Source organism: Oryx dammah, unplaced genomic scaffold (assembly GCF_014754425.2).
Source record: "Oryx dammah isolate SB20612 unplaced genomic scaffold, SCBI_Odam_1.1 HiC_scaffold_11163, whole genome shotgun sequence".
Classification (NCBI taxonomy): domain Eukaryota; kingdom Metazoa; phylum Chordata; class Mammalia; order Artiodactyla; family Bovidae; genus Oryx; species Oryx dammah.
Window position 1 is genome coordinate 4,584,300 of NW_024080556.1, and position 13,720 is coordinate 4,598,019.

The 13,720-nt window shown below is 43.1% G+C and overlaps 1 protein-coding gene across 2 annotated transcripts in view; it reads right to left on the reverse strand.

The window, feature by feature from the left end:
* The window catches only part of LOC120860676 (nudC domain-containing protein 1), a 92,540-nt gene extending 78,927 nt beyond the window's left edge, over window positions 1-13,613 (reverse strand). For both annotated transcript variants that reach the window (XM_040236428.1, XM_040236427.1), the window contains exon 1: window positions 13,386-13,613. In XM_040236428.1, coding sequence (XP_040092362.1) covers window positions 13,386-13,503 — 118 coding nt within the window. In that variant the 5' untranslated portion in view covers window positions 13,504-13,613. The remainder of the gene's footprint in view (window positions 1-13,385) is intronic.
* Window positions 13,614-13,720: the final 107 nt, after the last annotated feature.

Here is a 13,720-nt window from a genome sequence, read left to right on the forward strand (position 1 = left end):
CTGACTGACTTACATTTATTCAGCAAATATTTTAATAGGCATAAGATCACAGAATCTATCTTCTTAACACTTGTGATCGAGTGGGAAAATGGACGTTAGGCAAATAAATAAATACATTATATATAAATGTAAGTGAAGTGAAGTGAAAGTCGCTCAGTCATGTTTGACTCTTTGCGACCCCATGGACTATACTGTCCATGCAATTCTCGAGGCCAGAATACTGGAGTGGGTAGCCGTTACCTTCGCCAAGAGATCTTCCTAACCAGGGATCGAGCCCAGGTCTCCCGCATAGCAGGTGGACTCTTTACCAGCTGAGTCACAGGGAAGACCCATATAAATGTAAATATGTATATAATTAAATAAATATATAATTAAACTAAAATAAATTGTACAGAGAAAAATTACTGGAAACTGTGAGAACCACTAACACTGGAAGCTGATCTACTTGGGGAGATTAATGAAGGCTTTCAAAAGTTTGAGCCAAAGGGACACAGGTTGGATCCCTGGGTTGGGAAGATCCCTTGGAGCAGGAAATGGCAACCCGCTCCAATATTCTTGCCTGGGAAATCCCATGGATACAGGAGCCTGGCGGGCTACAGTCCATGGGGTTGCAAAGAGTCTGACTTGACTGAGCGCGAGCACACACACACACACCCCTACTTATCACTGGCAAAGGACAGCAGGCAAAAGTAGAAGGAAAAACGTCATTTCAAAAAAACAAGTCAGAGAGTCTGACACACACACACACACACACTCCCTTACTTATCACTGGCAAAGGATAGCTGGCAAAAGTAGAAGGAAAAACTTCATTTCAAAAAAACAAGTCAGAGAGTCCTACTTGACTGAGCACACACACATACAAAGTACGCCAACACACACTCACACGCAGGCAAAAGTAGAAGGAAAAACTTACTCTTGATTTCAAAAAGCAAGTCAGAGAGTCCAACTTAACTGAGCGCACACACACAAAGAACACCTACACACGCACACACCCCCACCCACCACCCACCCAACTGATCACAAGGAGAACTGCACGAGGAAAGGCTACAGACGTATGAAGCTAGAGAACTGGGCAGAAGGTGGATCACAAAAGGCCTTGCTATATTCATCTTTGCTGATAAACTCAATGTAATAATTCATTTACTAGCTTTTAAGTAGGAGAGTAAGGTCTAGATTCAAATTTACAGGTTTGCTGCTGCCGCTGCTAAGTCACTTCAGTCGTGTCCAACTCTGTGCAGCCCCACAGATGGCAGCCCACCAGGCTCCCCCGTCCCTGGGTTTCTCCAGGCAAGAACACTGGAGCGGGTTGCCATTTCCTTCTCCAGTGCATGAAAGTGAAAAGTGAAAGTGAAGTCGCTCAGTCGTGTCCAACCCTCAGCGACCCCATGGACTGCAGCCTACCAGGCTCCTCCGTCCATGGGATTTTCCAGGCAAGAGTACTGGAGTGGGGTGCCATTGCCTTCTCCGACAGAAGGTTTACTCGTAACTAAATATGGAAAACAGAGCAGAGCAAAGGAAACCCTGGAAGACCCACCAGGACGCTACTGTAGTCATCCAGGTAAGAATGGCTGAAGTTTAGAGACCTCCAGAGGTAAAATCATTGTAATTTTATGATGGATTTGATAGAAGTCGAGGAAACTGTTACTACATAACTCGAGGAAGTGTTTATTTCATATGGAAGCTAAGAATACAGACACACTGATGAGAAACAATTCCTGGTTTTCTAGCACCACTGTGTGGATTAAACTCGATACTGCAGGAAGTATACACGCTAACATAATGGCGCAAAGCAGTAACATGAGGCAATGATACAACAAATACATTTTCTTCATACTTGTGCCAAAGACCTGGGCAATGCTGAACAAGCCAGAAACTTCTTAGCCCTTTGCCTTAGTACAAATGCGTACTCGACTGTGAATGCACGGATCTGAAAAACCGTGTTAGGAAACCATGAAACAGTCTCAGTCTTGCTGTGTTCTGACAAGATTAATTTATATAATTTATTAGGACACAAGAAAAGGGAACATTACATACTTAAAGTTACTGCATTTATCATGCCAATCATCTCAAGTATAAAAAGGCAGGTAGAGGAAATGAAATGAGAAAAGCAACATCCAGAATGTGACAGAGCTTAACCACTGGCAGGGCTCTTCTGTGGAGTCTCCAAGCTAGCTTGGCTCTGTGAGGTGACTGAAGATGAGCGATCTCTTTAGCAAAGAGCTAACAAGTCACTGTAAGTAAACTATTTCATTATTGGAAATATACTACAAGAGCCCTGCTGGAAAAGCCTTTTCCCTTATTCTTTTAAAAAGTACTTGGGGCCTAACAACAGGGGAGTCTCCCTTAATGTTTACCTAACTTTCTTATATAACATGCATGGACCTCAAAAATCTATAGATTTTCATTCACAAATTGATTTATTGAATGTCTACTTTGTGCCAGACATGGTGTTTGGCATTGAGCAAATACTGGTAAATAAAACAGATATGGTCCCTGGCCAAAGAATGCTAATAATGGTCACAATGACAGCTTCCTGTCCTTTCAGAATATACAATTAGATTGAATTACTTTACAAAGGTCACTTCGTAGACCATTTATCTTCTTTCCACCTAGTTGCTGAGTTTGCTGCTCTTTGCATATAAAGATGTAAAGAAGCCAGAGTACAAGTTTGTAGAGCTAGTTCTGAAGCAAATGTATAGAACAGGGCAAGGCTAGACTCAGCAGCACTGCTCCCACTAAACTCTTTTATATAATGCTTCTGTACCATCATACTTAGATCTGCTTTTCCCCCAAATTTTCCTCCAGAAGAGTAGGCATGAATTTTATAGTAAACTTATACAAAACAGTGGTTACACAGCTTTTCTCTCCCTTTATTTTAATTATTGCCTAAATTTTTTTAACCAGCTTTTATTCTCCTTGCCTTGAAGAAACAGCCCAGGGACCAGGAAGAGCATCTGCTTTTGGGTCAGGTTATCCACTGATGAGCAGCTTAAGGGTAAGTTACCTGTCTACCCTGATTTCTCACCTGTCATAGAAGTGAACAATACTTACCCTATAAGTTATTGACAGGCCTATATTAAAGAACATGTTTAGTATTTGCTATATGATGCCTGAGAAGAGTGTTAATTTCTCTGTTCCTCTTCTCCCTTCCAAGGCTAATTCTCACATAGCTATTGATGACTTCCTTCTCTTCTGCCTCTTCTGGGCCCTTCCTCAGGTTATCTATCTCCTTTTCACTGGCCCCTCCTCCTTCACCTAATATGTCGAAAATTCCCCCACTCACAAAACACATGAGAAAGGATTCCTCTGCTCTGCACTCAAAGCAGAGCTTTCTTCCGCCCTGTATTTCTCAAACTTCTCTAAATAAACAGTCTACACTCCCATTTTCTCATTATGCTCATGAGTCCATTTCAATTTTGTTTCCAGCTCTAATATTCTACAGAAATTACTCTCACTTAAAAACATGTACTGAGCAGCCAAGATGGAATAATAGTGACCAGATTTATCCTTCCCTCAGAAACAATCAGTAAGACAAAATAAATCAGACAAAATTATATAAAACAGTAATTTTCAAGACATGAGACAACAGGCAACAAAGGACAGTGATCCTTAAGAGATGAGAAACAAATGAGGTCAGCCCTACCGTGCCCCAGCTTGGTGCCCTGACTGAGTGTCCAGCCCACAGCACAAAGAGGGGTGAGTGAAGTAGAACGTGGCCGACTCCCTGGGTCGAGGAATCTGAACTGAAAAGTCTGGGGAGACCAAGGCAGCTACAGTTCATCAGGCAGAGTATCAGAGAAGACAGCCGCAGAGCGAGCACTCCACAGAGCTGCAGAGGGCCTCTCGAGTATTCAGCAGACGACTAGTGGCACGTGTTTGAGGAAACCACTCCAGGCCAGGGAAAGGACCAACGGAAGGGACTAGAGGGAACAGAAATGGGAACTCACACAAGGCTGGGAGCTGTGACCGTTCCCATTAGGTAGAGCAGAGCAAACTACTAATTCATAGGCAGAATACATAGACCAGTCCTGTCTCAGAGGTGGGGAATAATCAGCCACAGACTCAGCACTGCTCTAGACTAGGCTAAAAAATAAATTTAAAAAAGCAACAACCAGTAAAGCTAATGCAATAAATTCAAGTAACTGCATCACAGAACAAAGTTCAAGACGATTTATAAGGATACAATAGGGTAAAATTCACAACTTTTTGCATCCAAGATTACCAGGTTTCCTAAAGAGGAAAGAAAACAAAACCCACAATGAAGAGAATAATCAGTCAACAGATGCCAACAGATAATGGTCACAGAAGTTATAATTAGCAGGATAAAACATTAAAGTATTGATTAAAGTACATTCCAAATGTTCATCATAACAACTAGAGATATGAAGGATATTAAAATCATTTAAATCAAACTTCTAGAGATGAAAACTAAGATGAAAAACATACTGGATGGAATTAATGACAGAACAGACATTGGAAAAGAAGAGTAAAATTAAAGGCATGAAAACAGAAACTGTCCAAAATTAAACAGACTTAAGGGACTTCTCTGACGGTCCAGTGTTTAAGACTCTGATTCCACTTTCGGAGAAGGCAATGGCACCCCACTCCAGTACTCTTGCCTGGCAAATCCCATGGACAGAGGAGCCTGGTAGGCTGCAGTCCATGGGGTCGCGAAGAGTCGGACACGACTGAGCGACTTCACTTTCACTTTTCACTTTCATGCACTGCAGAAGGAAATAGCAACCCACTCTAGTGTTCTTGCATGGAGAATCCCAGGGACGGGGGAGCCTGGTGGGCTGACATCTATGGGGTCACACAGAGTCGGACACGACTGAAATGACTTAGCAGCAGTAGCAGCAGCTTCCACTTTAGAGGGTACAGGTTGTTGGAAAATAAGATCCTGCATGCCACGCAGCATGCCCAAAAACAAACAAAAAACAAAACAATAAAAACAGAAAAAATAAAAAGAGCATTGATGAGCTGCTGTTTAACTTCTCATAATTTAAAAATGGATTAATGAGGACGTCCCTGCAGGTCCAGTGGTTAAGAATCCACCTGCCAATGCAGGGGACAATGGTTTAATCCCTTATTCGGGAGGATCCCACATGCTGCAAGGCCGCTAAGCCCATGTGCCACAACTGCTGAGCCTGAGCTCTAGAGCTGTGAGCTGCAACTCTTGAGCCCATGGGCTGCAACCACTGAAGCCCATGTACCTACAGCCTGTGCTCCACAACTAGAGAAAAACTGCAAGCAGCAACGAAGACCCAGCACAGCCCAAAATGAATAAACAAACAAATAATGGGTAACTAGATTCCTTAAAGGAGAAAACAGAGCAGGGGGGAAAAAAAAGAATAGAAGAAATAATGGCTGAAAACTTGCCAAAACTGATGAAAACTATAAATTCAGGGATCTAGGAAGTTCGGCAAACCCCAAGCACAAGAACCATGAGGAAAACCACATCAACACACAATATAATCAAACCACTCTAAGTCAGGATGAAAGAGAAAAATAAACACAGCCAGAGGAAAAAGAGATATCACGCATAAAAGAACAAAGGATAACATATGATCTCTCATGAGAAACAATACAAGTAATAAGACACAGGGGTAAAATGTTTTGAGACACACAAAAGCTGAAATATTTCACCACCAGAAGACCCACACTGTAAGAAATATTAAAAGTCCTTCAGGCAGAGGAAAATTATACAGATAACACTATGGATCGACATAAAGGAACGAAGGGCACCAGAAATGGCAACTATAGGAGTAAATATGTTAAGATTTTTTTCCCCTAATTTTACATCTTTAAGAGGTAATTAACTATTTAAACAAAATGTTGAGCACCTCAGAACTGATCCTTTCAAATTGTGGTGCTGGAGAAGACTCTTGAGAGTCCCTTGGACAGCAAGGAGATCAAAACAGTCAATCCTAAAGGATATCAACCCTGAATATTCACTGGAAGGACTGATGCTGAAGCTCCAATGCTCTTGCCACCTGATGTGAAGAGCCAGCTCAGTGGAAAAGACCCTGATGCTGGGAAAGAGTGAGGGTAGGAGGAGAAGGGGGTGGCAGAGGCTAAGATGGTTGGATGGCATCACCGACTCAATGGACATGAGTTTGAGCAAACTCCAGGAGATGGTGAAGGACAGGGAAGCCTGGTGTGCTGAAGTCCATGAGGTCCCAAAGAGTCGGACACAACTTAAGAGACTGATCAACAACATGTTAGTTTATAGTAATATGTAAAAGTAAAATGCATGACAATAGCATAAAGGAGAGAAATGGAAGTATACTTTTGGTTCTCAAACTATACATGAAATAATAAAATATCATTTGAATGTTTCATGTAATAATTTAAAGATGTACATTATAAACCTTAGGGGCATGCCTGGTAGCTCAGTGGTTTAAAAATAAAATAAAATCTGCCTGCTGGTGCAGAAGACCTGGGTTCGATCCCTGGGTTGGAAAGATTCCCTGGAGAAGGAAATGGAAACCGACTCCAGTATTCTTGCCTGGGAAATCCCATGGCCAGAGGAGCCTGGTGGGCTACAAGGGGAGATCACTTCTGCGTTTTTCTTCCTCCCTGTTCCCTAACTAACTCTGGGCCAGATACAGAAAGGAACAAGGGAAATTCTGGGGATGATGGCTAAGTTTAATTTCTTGATTGTGGTAATGACTTCCTAAGTGTATACAGACACACATCAAAACTAACTATACACTTAAATATCTGTAGATTATTGTCATTTATATCTCAGTAAAGCTGTTAAACTACTGCAATTAATATGCCAGCAAATTGGGAAAACTCAATAGTGGCCACAGGACTGGCCACATTCCAATCCCAAAGAAAGGCAATGTCAAAGAATTCAAAGTACCACACAATTGAGCTCATTTCACATGTGGCAAGTGAAAGTCGCTCAGTCGTGTCCAACTCTTTGTGAATTCTCTAGGCCAGAATACTGGAGTGGGTAGACTTTCCCTTCTCCAGGGTATCTTCCCAACCCAGAGATTGAACCCAGGTCTCCCACATTGCAGGCGGATTCTTTCCCAGCTGAGCCACAAGGGAAGCCCCATTGGGAGTAAGCTAATGTTCAAAATCCTTCAAGTTAGGCTTCAACAATACATGTACCAAGAACTTCCACATGTACAAGCTGGATTCAGAAAAGGTACACGATCCAGAGATCAAATTGCCAACATCCTCTGGATCACAGAAAAAAGCAAGAGAGTTCCAGAAGAACATCTATTTCTGCTTCATTGTCTATGAGAAAGCCTTTCACTGTGTGTATCACTACAAACTGGAAAATTCTGAAAGAGATGGGAATACCAGAGTACCTACCCGCCTCCTGAGAAACCTGTATGCGCATCAAGAAACAACAGTTAGAAACAGACATGGAACAACACAGTGGCTTAGAATTGGGAAAGTACGTCAAGGCTGTGAACTGTGACCCTGCTTATGTAACTTATACACAGATTACATCATGCAAAATGCCAGGCTGGGTGAACTACAAGCTGGAATCAAGACTGCTGGGAGATATATCAATAAACTCAGATATGCAGTTGACACTACTGTCATGGCAGAAAACGAAGAGGAACTAAAGGGCCTCTTGATGAAGGTGAATGAGGAGCGTGGAAAAGCTGGCTTAAAACTCAACATTCAAAACTAAGATCATGGCATCCGGTCCCATCACTTCATGGCAAATAGATGGGGAAACAATGGAAACAGTGACAGACCATGTTTTCTTGGGCTCAAAAATTACTGCAATCATGAAATTAAGACGCCTGCTCCTTGGGAGAAAAGGTATGACAAACCTAGACAGCATATTTAAAGCAAAGGCATCACTTTGCCAACAAAGGTCCATTTAGTCAAAGCTATGGTTTTTCCAGCAGTCATGTACCAAAGTGAGAGTTGGACCTTAAAGAAGGCTGAGTGCCAAGAACTAATGCTTTCAAATTATGGTGCTGGAGAAGAATCCTCTGAGTCCCTTGGACAGCGAGGAGATCGAATCAGTCAATCCTAAAGGAAATTAACCCTGAATATTCATTGGAAGGATTGATGCTGAAACTCCAATACTTTGTCCACCAAAGGTCAAGAGCCAACTCACTGAAATAGATCCTGATGCTGGGAAAGACTGAAGGCAGGAGGACAAGTGGACGACAGAGGATGAAATGGTTAGATGGCATCGCTGACTCAATGGACACGAATTTGAGCAAACTCTGGGAGATAATGAAAGACAGGGAAGCCTGGCATGTTGTAGTCCATGGGGTCACAAAGAGTCAGACACAACTGAGTGACTGAACAAAAAAAGCTGTTTAATGTTGTGTGTAATATAAAATCATCTATTACTAATTAGTCATGCTTCAGCTCCAGAGATGAAATACTGAAAAAGATGGATACAGGACTTTCAACACAGAATATAGTCTTAGAGAAAACAGACACCAAATGCTGAGAAATTTGATATAGTCTATGAAGAATCAGGTCTATGGAAAAGTACATATTCTAATTTGTACCGATTTTATAGTATAGGTTCTAATAGTCAAGAAAGGAATCTGATTTTCTTGTAAACCAAGATGAAAGAATGGAGTATGAATTAGCTAAGTGAAAATATATACATTTACTGAGTGGAGAGTCTAGGGGAAAAAAAAAATATAAGAGAAATGCCCAGAAATGGAATTGCTAGGTCAAAGGGCAGTTACATTTTATACAAAATATTTTTATTGCTTAGTTCTTTGGGATAGAAAAAGACAGAGTGACATTTACTGTTTATGCAGTGTCACAGGGGGTAGCATAGCGGGTTTTAGAACAATTACATGCTAGTAAAGTAATGCTCAAAATTCTCCAAGCCAGGCTTCAGCAATACGTGAACTGTGAACTTCCAGATGTTCAAGCTGGTTTTAGAAAAGGCAGAGGAACCAGAGATCAAATTGCCAACATCCGCTGGATCATCGAAAAAGCAAGAGACTTCCAGAAAAACATCTATTTCTGCTTCATTGACTATGCAAAAGCCTTTGACTGTGTGGATCACAATAAACTGTGGAAAATTCTGAGAGAGATGGGAATACCAAACCACCTGACCTGCCTCTTGAGAAACCTATATGCAGGTCAGGAAGCAACAGTTAGAACTGGACATGGAACAACAGACTGGTTCCAAATAGGAAAAGGAGTGCGTCAAGGTGGTATACTGTCACCCTGCAGAGTACACCATGAGAAACACTGGGCTGGAAGAAGCACAAGCTAGAATCAAGATTGCCGGGAGAAATATCAATCACCTCAGATATGCAGATGACACCACCCTTATGGCAGAAAAGTGAAGAGGAACTAAAAAGCCTCATGATGAAAGTGAAAGTGGAGAGTGAAAAAGTTGGCCTAAAGCTCAACATTGAGAAAACGAAGATCATGGCATCTGGTCCCATCACTTCATGGGAAATAGATGGGGAAACAGTGTCAGACTTTATTTTGGGGGGCTCCAAAATCACTGCAGATGGTGACTACAGCCATGAAATTAAAAGATGCTTACTCCTTGGAAGGAAAGCTATGACCAACCTACATAGCATATTGAAAAGCAGAAAGGCCCGTCTAGTCAAGGCTATGGTTTTTCCAGTGGTCATGTATGGATGTGAGAGTTGGATTGTGAAGAAGGCTGAGTGCCAAAGAATTGATGCTTTTGAACTGTGGTGTTGGAGAAGACTCTTGAGAGTCCCCTGGACTGCAAGGAGATCCAGCCAGTCCATTCTAAGGGAGATCAACCCTGGGTATTCTTTGGAAGGAATGATGTTGAAGCTGAAACTCCAGTACTTTGGCCACCTCATGAGAAGAGTTGACTCATTGGAAAAGACTCTGATCCTGGGAGGGATTGGGGGCAGGAGGAGAAGGGGACGACAGAGGATGAGATGGCTGGATGGCATCACCAACTCGATGGTCGTGAGTCTGAGTGAACCCCGGGAGATGGTGATGGACAGGGAGGCCTGGTGTGCTGTGATTCATGGGGTCGCATAGAGTCAGACACGACTGAGCGATTGAACTGAAATGAACAATACATAAAACAAGAGAATAAAACTCAGTGCTCTGAGCTCTTCGAGTCCAGACACCCCACCTTCATTCTCACATCCCAAATGCAGAGCTTCACACACCACAGGTGCCTGCCAACAGTTTGTTGCATTAATATGAACCCCCTGGGCTGGTTATAAAAGAAATCAAAGCATCAGGAGGAGCAGCTCCATCATCCCATACTCTCTCTAGAAATGGCAGTTTTTAAAAGAATTAACCTCTTCTTCATCGTCCTCAAGTAATTCTTAATGAAAGCTCCTCATGTGAACTACTGCAAAGCCTCCAAACTGGTCTCCCTGTCTCCACTCCCCTCATCGTCCAAACTCAATCTCCCAGAGCCTAGGAGTGAACTTGTTGTGGTTTAGTTGCTAAGATGCGTCCAATTCTTTTGCAATCCCATGGACTGTAGCCCGACAGGTGCCTCTGTCCATGTGATTTCCCAGGCACGAATACCAGAGTCCGTTATCATTTCTGCCTTCAGGGGATCTTCCCGACCCAGGGATCGAACCCATGTCTCCTGCATTCGCAGGCAGATTCTTTGCCTCCGAGCCACTGGGGAAGCCCCAAAGAGTGAACTATTCAATCCCCAATTTAGCGATTTCCCTTCTCTACTTAAGACCCTAATGTAAATGACATCTCATCACCTCCACCTGTGCATCCCAAACAATACTCTAAGACCAATACTGGTGAAATGAGGGAGAAAAAGAATATCTTAGTTTTTTCACAGTCAATGTACTCAAGAGGAATATTTATTGTGACAGTTTGCTTCCTGCTTTTTTCGTGTCAAAATATCCTTCTGATTATGAAAAGGTGGGTGAGGACATGACAGTTTTTAAGAAACAGCTCCACTAAGGAAATTAAAAAGCTGGTAAATCTAAGACAGCTGAGCTTTACTTTGTAATTGCCCATGGAAAAATCTGGGAAACACTGACTCACAGGATAAAAAAAAAGCCAAAGATAAAAAGTGCCTTCACCTATCTAAATCTTCTCACTCTCCCAGCAGATTTTTTTGCTCCTGCAAAAGAGCACTGCAGTAGTGCCCTTCATAGAGTCTAATTGTTTCCCCTTTGCGCAGGCTTTCCCAGGAATGGAATGACCTCAACAACTTCTCTTCTTCATTCAGTCAATGTACTGAGTATCAACTATGCCAACCACCGTCTCTACAGAGTGAGCACTGAGCAAAAGAGAAACACCACTGTGAGCTCCGAGCTCACAGTCTAGTGGAGGAAACAGATATCAAATAAACAAAGAATTAAAAACTATAACAAGTACTGCCTTAAAGAGAATGGAATGAAGGTGCCCAAAATCGAAAGCAGGAAGACTCGTCAGGAAGGTACTGTAGTTCAGGTGAGAGATATCGATGATTTGGACCAGGGTAGAGGCATGGAGAAGCCAATATCTTGAGTTGACAGGCTTTGCTGAGAAATTGAACAGGAGATTATCTCGCTGTCCCTCACTGTGCACACTGTTGAACCACGGTAGGCAAGGCATGAGCAGGGATGATGGAAGAAAACTCAAGGAGTTGTAGGAATGGCAGACACGTTTACTGTCTCCTGACTGGCACAGCAGCCATAGAAACAGACACACTATTTTCTCCTCTCATGGTTGACCCAGCGGACACAGCTATAACGCAGCCGCAAAGGCTTTTCAGGTGGTGATTATATGGGGCACTGAACGTGCAGTACAATAAATGATCTCAGCTGTTACATAACTACATATTCACAAAACGTGGGGCAAGAGCGAGAGGTCGTGGGGCGAAAGCCTGACCACTGCTGATTTGCTGATCATGGCTAATTTGCTCTTTCCCTGTAGAGATTAAAAAAAAAAAAAAAAAAAGAAATACACCAAAGATGACTAAAGCACAAACGACTATGTCGATCTGCATTAGAAGTCTTCCCATACATACCCACTCTGTGCTTGACTATACTACTTGCTTTGGCCAGTGGAACAACAGCAAACTTACTGCGAGCAGAGCCTGAAAAAACTCTTGTGCACTGCTTGTCTCTTGGAATAAGCCTGTGGCAGCCTGCTGGATGAGAGACCACATGGAGGAAAACCAAGAGGAGAGCATCTGAAACCATCTTACAGCAGCCTATAGCCAGAGAACCCCAAATGTATGAGAAAGCCAAGTCATGACTAGAACCATCTAGCTAACCTGTAGACTTGTAAGCACTAATAACTACTTACTGTTTTGAGCCACTGAGTTTTGAGGTGGTTTTTTAATGCAAGGCTAATTAACATGGAGTTATCATTTATTTATGTAAGGTGGGAGAAAGAGAATGAAAAGAAACAGCAAGCTCATTTTCTCTTACCCTGATCAACTCCTACCTATTCTTTAAAGTCCAACTGAGATATCAACTCCCTCATCTAGAAGCTTTCCTAGATCTTTCTGGCTGGTTTGAGAAACATGGAAACACCATCACTGTTTTGTACATATCCTGATCACTGCTTTACCACATCCTCTTGTAATTATTGGCTTATACCTTTCTTCCTAGCTAGACAATAGCAACTTTACATTACTGTATCATATTCATCTTGATTGTATCAGCACGTAACATAAAACAGGCTCTCAAGAGAGGTTGCTGAGTTTGTGTAATTTATACATTAAATGAATAAACACTTACTTGATACTATAAAACCTATTAACTCTAGATTATCGCTCAAAGTGTGATCCACTGACAACATGAATCAGAATCAGCAGGGTTGTGTATTAAAAATGCAATTTCTGGGCTCTTTATCGTCAATAAAAATGCCACTCGTTACATTGTAAAAACACGGATGATTATTCCCGCCATCGACAGATAAACAAAAAAGTAGAAGTGTGGGTACTAAACCAAGTTGTCTTCAATTTTTTCTCGAGCTGTAATCTACGACAGAGTCCTCAATCTGACAGTTTATAACTGCAATAGAGTTTCTCTTCTAAGAACTGGGTCTCAGCCAGAGTACAAGAGCAGATCTTCCAAAGAGGTGTGGCTTCTCAACGCACACAGAGGATGCTCCAACAGCAAAGCCTGTCCTGAGCACTCTGCAGCAGGGATCAGACAGGACCGACAGGCGGCGTGGCCTAGACAGTACCCCAGGCCGGCTCTCGGAGCCCGGGAAGCAGAGCCGAGGGCGGAACCCACGGTCGTGCTACGCCAGAGCCATTCTAAGGCGGCTCCCTTGGGGGTCGGGAATGGGCGTCATTCTCCAGAGAAAGCCATGGTAAACCCCAGCCCGGCTTGACCGTGAGGAAAGCCACAGTCGCCTGGCTAGCCGAAGTCAAAAAGAAAATGCACGATGGGTCGCGCCGAAGGAAACGGAAAGGTGAACGGAACCGAGTGCGAGAGGGTGCCGCCGCTTCCCACCTGCGTCAAGTTCCAGCTGGTAAGAGGGCAGCGGCTCGAGGGAGAGCTTGTAACCCTCGAAGCGGGGATCCAGCAGAGGTCTCTTCACCCGCAGGGAGCAATTAGCAGCCACCTCCATCGCCTTCCAGGGGCCCAGCGTGAGAATTAGTAAAGCTCTCGTTGAAAGGTCCGCGCTTCCCTGGTAGCACTGTGGCTTGGAGGCGGCGTGGTTCTCATCCCAGAAAACACTGCGGCGTAGCGTGCCTTCTGGGAAATGTAGTGCCCACGAGAAAGTTGCCTCTGTTGCATGCTGGGATATGTAGTCTTTCGGGAACTCAATGCCCGTGCGACAGAAG